The sequence below is a fragment of the Callorhinchus milii genome, unplaced genomic scaffold (genome assembly GCF_018977255.1).
Source record: "Callorhinchus milii isolate IMCB2004 unplaced genomic scaffold, IMCB_Cmil_1.0 Scaffold2, whole genome shotgun sequence".
Lineage (NCBI taxonomy): Eukaryota > Metazoa > Chordata > Chondrichthyes > Chimaeriformes > Callorhinchidae > Callorhinchus > Callorhinchus milii.
Genome location: NW_024704743.1, coordinates 37,950,946 through 37,966,336, shown reverse-complemented (window position 1 = coordinate 37,966,336; position 15,391 = coordinate 37,950,946). Strand labels below are relative to the sequence as shown.

Sequence of the window (15,391 nt, the reverse complement as noted above, 5' to 3'; positions counted from 1 at the left end):
AGATGAGACATTAAACAGGTCCCACCCGCCTCTTTAGGAGGGCGTTAAAGATCCACTGGCACTATTCACAAACGGAAGGGAGTTTTTCCTGGTGTCCTGGCCAACAATCCCCCAAGAGTTGTGTGCAATTGGCTGCTGCGTTTCACCTATAACATATACAGTCAATCCACTTTACAGAGTATCCTGTGAAGTTCTTTGAGACGCCTCAATGAAGTGATAAAGCACTATATCAAATGCAAGGATTACTGTACTTTACTCCAGCACAAAATGGATACCCAAATATTACATTACAAAAATCTTTATTTTGAAAATGCAATAATTTTACTAATTTATCATGTATCAAATTCAGTTACATTTTTCCTCAAACAGTATTAATTACAACATTCCTTCAATTAAATTCAAACATTTTCAACGATTATGCAATACCACATTGGAGATCAACTTATGATGATATTTTTGCTGGATTAGTTTACAGTAGGTAATAATGGAATACAAAATGGGCCAATGTGGAACATTAACTCAAAACAAGTCAATAATCAAAAACTCCAGAGATGAAGTGAGTTGACATAGCAATTTGTTTTGAATGCTAAGATATTTATATGTGTGAACTGCCATTCGAAAGTTTGAGCTCTCTGCTGGCACAAAAAACAGGAGCAAAGCTACCTAATTTTCTGTCACATCTCCAAGGCTCTACTGATTGAATCCTCCCCAAAAATTCAAACAGTTGTGTAAATATGTGAACATCTTAACATCATTGTGATATGAACAGTAGTAAATACATCTGGACATGCAATAATGTGATACTTGTGTTAAACTAGTTAGATTTCTTCTAACCAGAACTCAGAATAGAGACAAAATTGAATAACTGCTTCCTTTTATTGACTTTAGGATGTATAACAAGCTTGAAATTAGGGAGAATTAAAACCTGATCTAAGAGAGGTGTGCAAATTGCAGATTGAATTTTCTCCCTCCAGGCTTTTTAAAAACAAATCAGTGAAGTCTCATGTATATAAAAATTCCGAGACTCTTGTTTACCGTTCTATTTCTGTTTGGTTTTCATTACCTTGCATAGCTTCAGGTGGTATTGTCGGAAGGATGACAATTGAATCCCAAACCACTGATTGCTGAATGGGAGCACTGCCATTGTTTTAACAAACTGGTAGCTGGACGTCGTGATTCAATGATAAACTCCCCACAATTTCTAAACTCAAGACTAAAAATTAACTACATCCCTGATTGACTTTTTTNGTTATTTCAGTGAACAAAATCAGACACAAAATACATCATGAAATTCCTGATTTTAAAATCCACAACATTTTACAGGCCATAATTTTGAAAGGAGTGTGTATTAGAATTTGTGGCAATTGGACAAATTTCCTATGACTGAAAGCAGCAAAACTACTTGTTGGGGAAAAGGCAATGGGTATTTGAGACCAAGAGCTGAAAATGTTTTCTGAAGCTGTATTTTCATCTAGCTTTTCTCAGCCTGGAATTCTTAAGACTGTAATTAGATGCGAGGTAAACAGCTACTTTAATTTGGTAAAATAAAAAGCCTGCAATTATTTCAATTACATAAGCTGCACTATTCTAGTTACTTATAGCCACTTGGTGACTTCAAATGTTAATCAGTCCAGACCATTAAGGTGACTTTGGTATACCCATCTCTGGTTGTTATGATCCCTCTGATTTGTCAAATAAACTCAACATTGAGACCCAGTTTTTCCTATTGATTTTTACCCCTATGAAGTAGTAAAAGGCTAATAGGTTGACTATTTGGGTTCTTAGAGGGGGGATTCACGGGTGCTCGGGGCTGATTGGGGGGAGATGAGCGGTATAAAAGGTGGGTGGGGGGGCTATAGAGTGGGAGGGAGTGTTTGAGCATCGGAGTTTGGCTAACACTACTAACAACTCTGAAAACTCCGACCCTCAGGGCCTGACACAAGTTTTAAAATCAAGTAAAGTCTTTTTATTTGTTACTGGGGTCCCAAGTGTTGAGGCTCAATGGTTACGTATTTTAGTTTAGATTGTAGTTATAGAGTTTGTTATATTTGTAGTGATTGTTCCAAAAGCAGGCATAAGTTTATATTTAATTGTACAAAATGAATAAACACAAAAGATTTTATAGAAAGCTAAGTGTTGAGTGTGGTTTGTCAGGTCGCTCTGACCGGCCACGTATCTTCGACAAAATGGAGGTGTTATTCTCCCCTAGAGCACAAGAGTACCGTGTACCGATACAGCGATCACTGAAGCAACACAGCTCCTGATATAACAATCCATTAAACCGAATCAACAAACTAGTACACACAAATGTTTTTCCCCCATGACTGTATTGCAATCTGCAATCAAGCCAAAATGGTGACAGCGAGTAAGAGGGAGGTTGTCACTGCAAGTGAAGCTGCAAATTGTTAAAAGATTTAGAGGAGAAAAACAAATCTCAGGCAGTGATCTGCAAAGAACTTGGACTACCGAAAAGCACAGTTGCAACTGTGTCGGCAAATCGAGAGAAAACTAGAGAATCTGTTGTGCATGGGGGAATGCGGGCAGGTAGGAAAAGGATCTGTGGGCCAGATCAATTCCTGAGCAGCTTTATATGTAATTCTTTATGTATCGTAAAATCACATAAATCTTGTTTTCCCTCAAAATATAAGAATTTTAAAAACAACTATTTAAAAAATCTACCCAACAATCTGCATTTGGATTTGCCGCTATAACAAAAATGTACATTTATATCTTGCCTTTCAAGCCGAGAAGAAATCTCAAAAGCAATTATTCAAACTAACAAGAGTTCCATTTGGGTCGGGTGAGAGGGTCAAGAAGATGTTTCTTAAGGGTGAGGTTTGAAGCTGCGAAAGAGGGGGCAAGGTGGGGGATGGAGTTCACATGGGGGGGAGGGGGGGGGAGGGGAGACAATTGGACGGACATTGTTTGCCGAGCGGAGGGATTGACCAGGGAAGTAGGGTCGCAGGAGATTGTAGAGCTCCAGGTGATGCTGTGCTATAAAGCAATCTAGCTCAATTCATTTGTAAATTTAGTTCAAATCCTCAGTGTTCAAGGCTGCAAATCGGTTATTTGCATCATGCCAATCAGAGTCTTCCACACTATTCTTACCTAATAGAGATACAGCTAAAGCAGTTGCTTGTTTTCCCTTTGATTTCTTAGATTTTCTTTTCTTTTGAAAGAATCCTCCAGGTACAGTGGCAGTTACTGTGCAGAGAAGCGAGTGGTAAATCTGATGTGCAGTTGGAGATTCTTTCAACAGATGATCAGCAGAAACTAATTTCAGCTCATAGTATGTGAAATGAACCCGGGTCCCACTGTATAGTCTTTTGAGGATGAAGGGGGAAAAAAAGCAGATATTAGGAGAGAATCAAGTTGGTGTTGCACAAAAAAGTACAATAAACTTTGGTGGTTAAAAAGTACACATGTATATAGTAGTGTACTTGACCGGTAGGCCAGAGATTTTAGGTTCTTGCTATGACAGTTGTGTAATTCAAATTTTAAAAAATTAGGAGTTGAGCTATTAGCACCACAGAAAATGCCACAGCTGTCCCAAATTACGATAACTTTCAAAACCAGGAATGCATAATAAATCTCATGATTAAAAAAAATGAAGGTATGTTTTGTTTCCCACAGAAGAGTAACTTACACATCATTATCACCTACTGCAGTCAAATGGAAACTTTAAAATAGGGGTTTTCTTGTTACTTAAAATTTGAGACGATTAGAAGTCTTTGCCAGGTGTTGCCATACCACACACTTACCGAATTCTTTGTAAACATTACAACTGGAAGGGAAGGGGGTGAACAGTCGATGTGAAATTCATGTTAGAAGTGCAAATGGCCATGTTTTTTTATTGTGCAGTTCCCGACAATACCCAGTTTACATTTCCTTACCGTGTAAGATCTGGTTCTGGAAAAGGGCAGCCTAGCAGCTGGTTCAGGTAGATCCCCATTAGAAGACAACTCTGCCACTGACAAAAGATATGGGCCACGTCTACATCCAGGTTTCGTGTCCTTGGTTTCAGATGAGACAATCTGTCATACACCATCTGAACACCACATTCCAAAGTGCCGCTGCTATCTGTTAACACACGAAGCCGTGATGTTAGTGCATCATTTTGAACCTCAACAAAATGCAACTCTCACATTACACTGAAGCTTACGAATATATGCGTTTTTACAACTTGCGCTTCTGCTTACGTAATGTCACTGGAATGTCTCATTAAATAGTTTCAAATCCAGAATTCTGTTCTGACTGTAAAGCAGACAATATATTGCTCAGGTCAAGTGGCTTAACAATCATAGTCGAGGCTGACACTTCAGTACAAAGCTGGGGGAATAGTGCATTGTTGGAGATATTGTCCTTTTGATGAGACATTAACCCATGGTCACGTTTGCCTGTTCAGGTGGATGTTAAAAATAGCAATATTTGAAATTAGAAGGGAGTATCTCCCGGTGTTCAGGCCAACTACAACCCAATTTTAAAAAAANTGGTTGTTTGTGGACATTGCTGTATACAAATTTGCTGCATTCACTGCACTTCACAGAAAATGTTGTGAAGTACTTTCAAACATTTCAACACAAATCAAATAAAATAGTTAAGAAATAGCAATTTTGAAAGACATGTGGAATACTATATAAAAAAATCACTCGTTACCTTTTTTCTTTTAACATTTAACATATGCTATAATTTAAAAAAGTGAACAGTAAAATGTCAAGTATTTCAATGTCATTTCTTAGAATTTACCTTTTAATACTTCTATAACTGCCTCTTTATAACATACAAGAAACATCTCTACTTCCTAGTGAAGAATCCTCTAATACAAAAACTGATATTTATACAAATGCAGCACATTCTCTCTAAAAGCATTCAACACTAGATATGCTATAAATCTGCACCTTAGAATATATAATTTTGTTCTCTCCCTTTTCGTTTTGGAAGATTATTTCCCAGAACCACGTTGAGACACACAAACAGCATTTAGTCAGTAACTAAACTATAGCAGATAAACAGTTAACCTTCTAACAATCCTGGTTTTGAATCGAATTGAAATATCAGAATTATAGGTTGACTTATCCTCTTACATTTTCTAATTTGGCCCAGACAGTCTTGACTATGATCACAAACTTACTACTTACTATGTGTAAAGAAACTGAAGGCAAAAACACCAAATCCACAGTGCTGCACAAGTATACGTACTCATGTACTTCAGCATTAGACTGGTTTACAATAAACTAAACCTAGGCATTAAACCTTTTTTCCTGCTACATTTTACCTGCTTCACATATCATTTTATGCAATTCTCCAGTCATAAAGCAAAGCAGCAGAGCCTGGAGGTGAAATAATGTTACTCTGGGTTCAGCATGCGTCATCCAATAGCAGGTTATGATAACAGGTAATTGCAAATGAGCTGGTAAGGGCAGGACATCAGGTTTCACTTCAAGAGCCTCCAAGAGATAGCTGGCTTTGACAGATGCAGAAATCTGCAAGATACCAAATGCAATCAAGACATGAAAACAAATCAATCCTTTTGTAATTTTTCACACTTGATACAGCTCATTTACGATTGCTATTTGGACAACATAAAATTTATTCCAAATCAATTTTTCTCATGCTTTTCCTGAAACCATTTGACCTTTTTTCCCCTTTTTATTAGGGATAGTTCCTGGTACATGGTCAAGTTGCCATTATACCTTTGAGATCCTCTAATATTGGGGATTGGCAGACTATTTGATCATCACTGGCAATCAAGAGTAGCAACCCTGACGACTTCCCATTTCTCCCCACCCTTAACCCAGGGCAATTATGGAACCTGACTGAGATCATCACACATTGGAAATTAAATCTGGAATTTTCCCGAGTCAGATGTTCACTGTACCTGACTGAGATCATCACACACTGGAAATTAAATCTGGAATTTTCCCGAGTCAGATGTTCACTGTATACATCTAAACCATCTTATTAGTAGCTACAAGTCATGTGCAATTTATATTTAAAACTTACCTCCGGTAGTTGGTTCAGTGAATATCTTCCAGGTTTTGCTTGAATGGTGTTTTTTTTCAGGGATTGTTCATGCCTATCAAATTCCTCCACATAAAACATTTTACACTGTTTTTCAGCAACTGAGTTTGTCTTCCCTGACTCTGCACTAGAGAAATTAAATGTAGAATCTGGAGAAATCTCATTGCTATTTAACAACAGTCCATACATAACATTGCGAATATGCAATGAACAATTATGACTACTTGGCCTGCGCGTGTTCTCCACTTGAGAAGGCAGAAAAACACCTCGCATGACTAAGCAGTCACTAATAAATGGGGCCATGTTGCCATTCATCAGAGTAACTATCAGCCACTCTGGAACTTTGCTGGCCAACGCAGCTGGAACATGGGAGAACCCCATTTTACCACTCTGAAAGAATACCGCAAGATCTACTTCTGACTCAGTGTAGTCCTCCATAAGAACAGGGAGACATTTTCGAAGTTCCTCCTGATCCTTTTCGTTGAAATACTTCAGAATGATTTCAATTACAGCCTTTGGCTCTGCAAATCCTGAGAGCCATTTTAGGAGTCCATGGATGCGGATGTGTTTTCTTCCACTTGAAGCAGAGCGCCCAATAGGAAAACACTCCTTACTGAAAAAAGTATCCAAAGCCAGATTCACATAATCATTGCCGATTAATACTCCAATGAGGGGGAGAAGGTCTCTATTCATATTGCTAAAATAGGTACAGAACTTTTCAATGGAGAAACACAGGGCTGGAATATAGAGGCCTGAACTGTCTTTAGAAACACTAGTGTTCTTCCATTTGAAGTTCTTTAGAGGATAATAACCAGCTTTCAAGTTAAAGATACAAAAGTCACTGTCCTGTGATAGAACAGGGCAAGCCCATTGATTAGCCAGAGTAGCTATTTCTCGGTCTGCTTCTGAGTGACACTGGACGAAAGGAACTTGCATTTGAAATAAAACTTGTTTGAACAGTTGTCCAGCAAGTATTGGCAACAATGTTCCTCCATCCCCTCTTGAAAGAGCATGGGCAATTCGGATTTTGTTTTTGGCACGTTCTTTGATCGTTTCGATCTTTTTATCTGTGCTATCTCTTCCACCATCCAAGACCACATAAGGACAAATATGACATTGAGAAAGTGCTTCAAAGAACGTGTGTATGGCATTGGTAAATAAATCATAATCACCACCATATTTAAAATCCAGGGCAGAGTCAAAGTAAAGGCGATGAAACAAGTTATTGCCATCAATGATAATTTTGGTATTTTGCAACTTGACTTTATTAAAGAACTGATGATTTTCATCAATGTAGCCCGTCAATCCATGAACACCCATGATGATGAATTGAAAGCTTCAACCTAGGTAAAAAAATAAATAGTAATCAGTATTTTGTTGGCATGTAAATACTACATATAGTACAGAAACAGCTAAAGTTGGCTTATCAGCTAAAACAATCCTAGAACCTTTCACTTTGATGTATTTGCTGAATTTTATTAATTGACATGGTATCTAAGCTACTGGAACTGAGAAAGGTTTTATACTTTTCTTTCATCCTCTTCCCCACCACCCAAACAAAAACAATCTGATCCCAGATAGATCTTTTGATGATCTTCACTCATTGCGTAGAAGTGTTTAGGATTCTTTAGATTCCTCTTTTATAGCCCAAGAAGTGTCAGGCACTGCATGGGGAAGATGCAATTATAATATAGTATCCCCCATCCTACCAATTTATGGCACATCTTAATGGTCTAACAAAGCATGCACATTATTTTATAACCCTAACATTTCATGTAGCACTTTTAACATTGAGTGTCTCAAAGCACTTCACAAAATATACTGTAAAATTACTATTTTGTGGCTTTCAGCCATTACACCCCCAAACTATGGAATTCTGGCTCAATCCTCCGCCTTTCCCAGCTTCAACAACAACTTGAATTTATATAGCACGGCTCAAGCAGGATAGCGTCCCAGAGCACTTGGGGTGATCTTCAGAACACTCCTGAAGACCTTCCTGTTCAACCGTGCTGTACATCTCCCCCTTCTCCCCAGCTCGGTGTCAAGCTCCACCACTGTTAAGTGGTCCGAGACACTACCCCAGATGAAGGGTGCTAAATATTGCAAGTTGTAGTTAACTAAGAATCTTTGCATTTTATAAAGTGCCTTATGTGGATGTCAAATCAAAGCACTTAATAGGATTTACAGTAATAACTGATTTGTAGGTAAATGGGCATTCAATTTGTACACAACAATGTCCCAACAACAAAAACAACTTGCTTTTATATAACATCATTCATGCAGGGTAGCAGCTTGAAGCACTCAAACCGGCAATGAAGCAAATGACCAATTTTATCTGGAGGATTATTGGTCAGGTAACCGGGAGAAAGTGTCATAGAATTTTTAACAACCAACTGAACAGGTGTCTGTCCCCTAAATGCAGGACCAATTTACATAGTGATACAATGACAGGATTTGGGGCAAAATAACAACTGCAAAATAAGAGATACCAAGATAAATCAAGGTTTTACAGTAAAACCTCATTTTAAGTGTCAAAACACTGAAGCAAAACCATTTGGATACATAATTTACAAGTAATGTGAATGGAAAACAGCTTGATTTTTCTTGCTTAGACTTGTAAAGTGTAGATCTGAAAAAATGAAAACGCTCTAAATGAAAATTTTCACTGGATATGTTTATTTTCTCTCTTTACTCCACAGTTCAATGTTTGTTTGATACAAAACAAATCCAAACATAAACAAGCAAATGGAAAGTATTCTTGCACGCCATGTTAATTGTCAGATCTTGAGCACAAACCATGTTTTTTCTACAATAGAGTACAACAGTGATCTTACAATTTATGAAGTACTATATACAGAAATAAAACTGATTTAGTGATACAATGGAGTGAAAATAACTCAACATGTTAGCAACTGTGCACAGAACAAGACATCCATGTTCTGATACAAAATAATGCAATTAACATATCTTAGCAATACTAATTGCTAATATTTTCCACCCTCTTCAAATGGATTTGTAGTCTAAATTGGGTGTGGATAGAGCAATACTGTTTAAAATCCAGTAAAATGGATAACGTTCCAATTATCTACGTGCCTTGACCATACAGTTATGAGATACTTACAAAAAATTGTGTGCACGATTGCAGCTTTTCACAGAATTTTTAAAAATTCTCTTTTGCTCTATCACTTTAATAATAATCCTTGCATTTGATATAGCGCTTTTCACGTCTTTTGACGTCCCAAAGCGCTTCACAGAATATACTGTAAAGTGAATTGACTGTATATTTGTGGGCGAACGTGGCAGCCAATTGCGCACAGCAATGTCCCACAAACAGTCGTGGATTGAAAATGACCAATTTATTATTGTTTTTGGTTTTGGAGGGATTATTATTAGGCTCTGTGTGGAGTAAGGAAACTTGCCCAAGGTTTCGCCCTCTGCCTGGAATTGAACTCAGATCTCTCGCTTGCAAAGCGAGTGCTCTAACCACTGAGCTACAGGACTCTGATCATACTTTTATCATATTGTAAAAACATTTCAAAAGCACTTCACAAGATTAACTGTAAATGCAGTGACATTTGTAGGCAAACAAAGTAGCCAATTTACATACAGCAACGTCCCACAAACATACATAAAGTGATTGACAAAAACTATCAGGGAGATTGTGGGCTTGGACACTGGGGGAAACCTACTTTCTTTTATCCAAAAAGTGCCTTGGGCTCTTTATATTCGCCTGCTCCCCGGCACTAAATTAGTATCAGCCTAGACTAGCCCAAATTCCCCAAAAGGGGGGCATAGCCCCACAATCTTCTAACTCAGGTGTTACCAACTGAGCAAAGTACCCTTTTTTGTCCTGAGCAATTTAGTGCAGTGAAGGCAAAGAAGTAGAGAAAAGATAGAAAGATAAGTGTTGGGAGATATAAAGAGTCACAAGAGTGTGTGACTGAGAAAGTCTGGCACAGCATGGTACAAGTGTCATAATGCTTATTGGAAGGATGTTTTCATTTTCACTGCAGTTTGGTTTTTGCATAATGTCCAATTATCAGTTAACTGTTTCTCTGCAAGGACATGCATTAGGGCAGATAATCATCCCTACTGTAAATGCAGCATATTTGCATCAGTCTAGCACACGGTTTTTAGTTTTGTGATAATAAATCTCCAGGTTTCCATGCAGTTTGCATGAGAGGGTGAATTTTTCTTGATCCTTCCAAGAGTAGAGGTTGGCAATACAGGAGAGTGCAACCTCAAGCTTCAAAACTATTATATCATACTTCCTTGAACTTTGAAAAACAATCATTATACTTGTGTGTGAAATGTGTAATGGTGTTTGCATATTTGCTAATTGTACAATTGATGATGGCAAGGGCTTTCAAAATAATTTGAGAATTAGTTAAAAAAACTTAAATATACATATTAAAGCATTTTGCCTAAGTTCCAACGCATAGTTGTATCAACATACCCAAAGACAGTAAAAATACTGTAAAAACTTAATTGTAAATTGCAACCAAGTGATCAGCAGATTAATTGACTGGATATAATCCTTAGACAGAGAAAGGGAAAGTGGATTTATTTTGTTTAATAAGCACACACAAATTCTCATCATTGAATGACTTCAACAAACAACGCACCATTGATAGATAGTTAAGTTGACTGTCCTGCTGTCTGGTTCAGCAATGAATTAAGTAAGTGTGGACCCGTAATTAACTCCTGGGCCAAAAGTTCTAACAGGTTAGAAACAATCCAAGCCAAGCTTGATCCTGGGTTATATAATTATGGTTGCATTTGTTACATACATGTGAAATTTTCAATGAACCTAATCACTTCATAAGAAACACATTAATAAGAATTACTGAAGTGTTGTTGTAAATTTGCCCTTTTGCTGCCTTCACTGTTCCTTGAGAATTTTTGTGAAATGCAATAGTACGTATGGTTTTTTTTACAAATACGAGGCTGCAAAGAACACACTGAGCACGACATTATTTAATAGCCAACCATATCAGTTAATTCCACAAACAGCCACTCCATGGCTGCTTGTGTGTCAATGCTGTGCCCAAGTTGGCTGCCACCTTTCACCCGCTTTAGTGTGTCCTGTGAAATGCTTAAGAGACTTCTCAACACCAGGTTTGTAGCGTATTCCGCAGAAAAATTGCAGCCGCACTTACTTTTCTATCGTTCCAGGTGATAGGGCACCATATCAAACGCGAGGATTATTAATTTATAACCATTGTTGATTCGGCTCTTCCCAACTCGAGTCTGGAAAGAGCAATTTGAATTAGGATAAAAATAAGGTCCTGAGTACTCTGAGCCCCCACAATGGCCAGTGGGTGGGCAGGAGGGCAGATGATAGCCATGTACCCCGGAGGCTCTCCACACCAAACCAAACTCCCCGCAGATCAAGTGGCGGTGTGTGGGGGGAGAAACGAGGTCCGAGGTCCTTTGCATAAGTTTCAGCGGCTCAACTCTCTCCGCCAACAAAACACACGTTGGATATTTACCCCAGAAACTGATTTCTCCCCGTGGCGTCTCGAGGCCGAAGCCGTCAGGAGGGGAACAGCTTCTCCTTCACCTTATCCTCGATGCTCGAGAGGTATCTCATCTCGGACAGGAGCCGCCCGGCCTCCCCCAGCCTCCCGCCGTCGAAAGCCTGCGCCACGCTCTCCGCCAGCCGCCCCAGCTCCGCCTCCAGCTGCTCGGCCACCAGGCCCACCTCGGCCTGGCCCCGGGCCTCGGCCAGCCGCTCGTTCAGCTCCAGCACGTGGGCCAGGAAAGCGGCGCTGACCCGCTCGCCTTCCCCCTCCCGCACCCCCTCCAGCTCCAGCAGGTACAGGCCGCGCGACAGCGGCCTCGACAGGGTCTGGTAGGCCGCGCTGACCAGCGCCGAGTGGCCGTGCGAGTAGTCCCGCTCCGCCTCGGCCCCGCGGCTGAAGTTGTCCGGGTGCAGGAGCCGCTGCAGCTCCTTGTAGGCCTTCTGCAACCGGGCCTGATCCAGGCGGAAGGAGCGCTCGCTGCCCAGCAGCGCGAACCAGTCCCGAGACTCGTCCGGGGGCTGTAAGGCCCCGCACGCCGGGCAGAAGAAGGGGAGACCGCTCGACCCCGCACGGGCCCCGCAGCGCCAACAGTCGGTGCCCGCGGCTTGGCCGCCGGACGTGAGAGCCCTGAGCAGTGGGAGGGCGAGGCGGGGGCGCTGCAGTCGGCTGCAGGGCGGCCCCGAGCGGAGGGCCCGGGTCCGGCGAGAGACGCGGGGAGAGGCGAGGGCCAGGGCCGCACGCAAAGCCGTTACCAGCCGCATCGTTTGAAAATTGCGGCTCGAGAGCCGGGCTCACCTCGCGCTCGTCACTGTCCGGAGAGGGTGGGGAAGGGGCGCGCGCGGGCTTCCCGTCAGCGCCTCGAGAGGGATTCCACACACGTCACAGCTCCTTTACGACAACGGCCCTCTGGAAGCCCCACAGCCACAACCTCCACAGCCACACCCCTCCCCCACAGCCACACCCCCCCACAGCCACACCCCCCCACAGCCACACCCCTCACAGCCACACCCCTCCCCCACAGCCACACCCCCTCACAGCCACACCCCCTCACAGCCACACCCCCCCACAGCCACACCCCCTCCACAGCCACACTCCTCCCCCACAGCCACACCCCCTCACAGCCACACCCCCTCCCCCACAGCCACACCCCCTCACAGCCACACCCCCCCACAGCCACACCCCCTCACAGCCACACTCCTCCCCCACAGCCACACCCCCTCACAGCCACACCCCCTCCCCCACAGCCACACCCCCTCACAGCCACACCCCCTCACAGCCACACCCCCCCTCACAGCCACACCCCCCTCACAGCCACACCCCCCCCACAGCCACACCCCCTCACAGCCACACCCCTCCCCACAGCCACACCCCCTCACAGCCACACCCCCTCCCCACAGCCCACCCCCTCACAGCCACACCCCCCTCACAGCCACACCCCTCACAGCCACACCCCCTCACGCCACACCCCCACAGCCACACCCCTCCACAGCCGCAACCCCCACAGCCACACCCCCTCACAGCCACACCACCTCCCCACAGCCACACCCCTACAGCCACACCCCTCACAGCCACACCCCTCACAGCCACACCCCTCCACAGCCCACACCCCCCTCACAGCCACACCCCTCCCCACAGCCACACCCCTCCCCACATCCGCACCCCCTCACAGCCACACCCCCCCACAGCCACACCCCTCACAGCCACACCCCCCTCCCCCACAGCCACACCCTCCCCCACAGCCACACCCCCTCACAGCCACACCCCTCCCCACAGCCACACCCCTCCCCACAGCCACACCCCTCCACAGCCGCAACCCCCACAGCCACACCCCTCCCCCACAGCCACACACCCACAGCCACACCCCTCCCCCACAGCCACACCCCTCCCCACAGCCACCCCCCCCCAGCTCACAGCCACACCCCCCAGCTCACAGCCACACCCCCCTCCAGCTCACAGCCACACCCCCCAGCTCACAGCCACACCCCCCCAGCTCACAGCCACCCCCCCCCCCAGCTCACAGCCACACCCCCCCCAGCTCACAGCCACCCCCCCCAGCTCACAGCCACACCCCCCCCCAGCTCACAGCCACCTCCCCCCAGCTCCACAGCCACACCCCCCCCCAGCTCACAGCCCACCCCCCCCAGCTCACAGCCACACCCCCCCCACTCACAGCCACACCCCCCCAGCTCACAGCCACACCCCCCCCAGCTCACAGCCACCCCCCCCCCCAGCTCACAGCCACACCCCCAGCCCACTGCTTTGTGTGAGGCTGTGTCTCCAGAGCGCAGTTTCAGACCTAAAACACACAAAATCACACACAAGTGAGTATAAACAACTCTGCACACTTGCAATTCAAACGCACCTTTTTAGAATCAGGCAGACAGAGCTGAAGTTGCAATTTTCTTCAGGTTTTTTTTCTCTGTCTTCATCCGCCTCTTCGTTTTAAGTTGCTTTTGAAGGGAAATATGTGCAACTTCTTTCCTTCCGCCCCCCCCCAAATGAAAATAAAATACATTTTTATTTATATTTATTAACTAGCTATAATTATTCCTCCTTTCTCTCAAAACGTGTGGACTCTCCGGCCCTTATTATGAGAAGAAATAAACAAAAGGTAAAACTGAATAAAGCCAATTGTGAACTTTGCTGCTTTCAAACTAAATGCGGAACCATTACCGGGATACTAAAGGCTGTAAAGAGAGATTGAACTTTTGCAGTGCATATCCTAGGATGTCCGAGCGGGACCAAGTCTGCAAATGACAAAGTTCCGACACAAAACATAATCAACAGCGCAAAAAGCATTTACAAATACTACATTGTATAATAATCCTTACATTTGATATGGAACGTTTCATGTCGGAAGGGCATCTCTAACTCCTTCACAGGATATACTGTAAAGTGTCATTTTCTAGGCAAATGTATTTCTTTTATATAATTAAAGTGAAAATGCGTTTTAAATATTAAAACTTGTTTCCATATTTCAAAATATTGGTCAAATTAGGATTACCAATCCAATGTTTGGGTTGTGAAATAAGAAATATTAGAATTGTACAAGAAGTATTTTCAATATTTATCTTCATCTAGATGTGAAATCTCAAATCAGAAATTTCAGTAAATATTCTCTCAAAATTGCCCCATATTATGCTGCTACTCCAACCTACCCCCCTGTCGAAGGTGTTGGAATGTGACCTTGCTTCCCATCTTCTCTACCACTATTCCTGTATGAGTCTCTCCCCAATTTAGATCCACCCACCCAACCACAGTATAAAATAGTTGTTTTGGGATTGTTCGGATGTCTGACATGTAGAAAGTCATCGCTATGCTTAAGAGTATCTAAACCAAGCCCATCACCCCCAATCTTTGCTCGGCTCTACTGTCAGGGCCCGGGTCCGGCGAGAGACGCGGGGAGAGGCAGGGCCAGGGCCGCACGCAAAGCCGTTACCAGCCGCATCGTTTGAAAATTGCGGCTCGAGAGCCGGGCTCACCTCGCGCTCGTCACTGTCCGGAGAGGGTGGGGAAGGGGCGCGCGCGGGCTTCCCGTCAGCGCCTCGAGAGGGATTCCACACACGTCACAGCTCCTTTACGACAACGGCCCTCTGGAAGCCCCACAGCCACAACCTCCACAGCCACACCCCTCCCCCACAGCCACACCCTCTCCCCCACAGCCACACCCCCACACAGCCACACCCCTCACAGCCACACCCCTCCCCCACAGCCACACCCCCTCACAGCCACACCCCCTCACAGCCACACCCCCCACAGCCACACCCCCACAGCCACACTCCTCCCCACAGCCACACCCCCTCACAGCCACACCCCTCCCCCACAGCCACACCCCCTCACAGCCA

General features: G+C 43.9%; 2 protein-coding genes across 5 annotated transcripts; both read right to left on the bottom strand.

Moving 5' to 3' along the window:
* Nucleotides 1-282: 282 nt before the first annotated feature.
* LOC103183936 (asteroid homolog 1) lies at nucleotides 283-15,186 on the bottom strand. Of its 4 annotated transcripts, none has more exons than XM_042332137.1 (5): nucleotides 15,029-15,186; nucleotides 6,004-7,364; nucleotides 5,276-5,483; nucleotides 3,894-4,080; nucleotides 283-3,323 (listed from the first exon to the last, which is right to left on the bottom strand). In XM_042332137.1, the coding sequence occupies exons 2-5, from the start codon at nucleotides 7,339-7,341 to the stop codon at nucleotides 3,029-3,031; spliced, it is 2,028 nt and encodes a 675-aa protein (XP_042188071.1). In that variant the 5' UTR covers nucleotides 7,342-7,364; nucleotides 15,029-15,186; the 3' UTR covers nucleotides 283-3,028. The 4 variants fall into 4 exon arrangements, with proteins under 4 accessions (XP_042188071.1, XP_042188069.1, XP_007899893.2 ...); XM_042332135.1 differs by lacking the exon at nucleotides 15,029-15,186 and adding an exon at nucleotides 13,909-14,425; XM_007901702.2 differs by lacking the exon at nucleotides 15,029-15,186 and adding an exon at nucleotides 12,342-12,504.
* Nucleotides 11,557-12,307, bottom strand: LOC121852549 (iron-sulfur cluster co-chaperone protein HscB-like). The gene has a single exon (XM_042346522.1). It carries the CDS (start codon nucleotides 12,305-12,307, stop codon nucleotides 11,558-11,560), a length of 750 nt encoding a protein of 249 aa, XP_042202456.1. The 3' UTR covers nucleotide 11,557.
* Nucleotides 15,187-15,391: the final 205 nt, after the last annotated feature.

Excerpts from the sequence above, each read along its gene's own strand:
- LOC103183936 (XM_042332137.1), bottom strand. The coding sequence starts at position 7,341 with ATGGGTGTTCATGGATTGACGGGCTACATTGATGAAAATCATCAGTTC. Across the intron at positions 5,484-6,003 it reads CACTGAACCAACTACCGGAG|ATTTCTGCATCTGTCAAAGC; the intron begins GTAAGTTTTAAA and ends GGTATCTTGCAG. Across the intron at positions 3,324-3,893 it reads CCAGAACCAGATCTTACACG|ACTATACAGTGGGACCCGGG; the intron begins GTAAGGAAATGT and ends CATCCTCAAAAG.
- LOC121852549 (XM_042346522.1), bottom strand. The coding sequence starts at position 12,307 with ATGCGGCTGGTAACGGCTTTGCGTGCGGCCCTGGCCCTCGCCTCTCCC.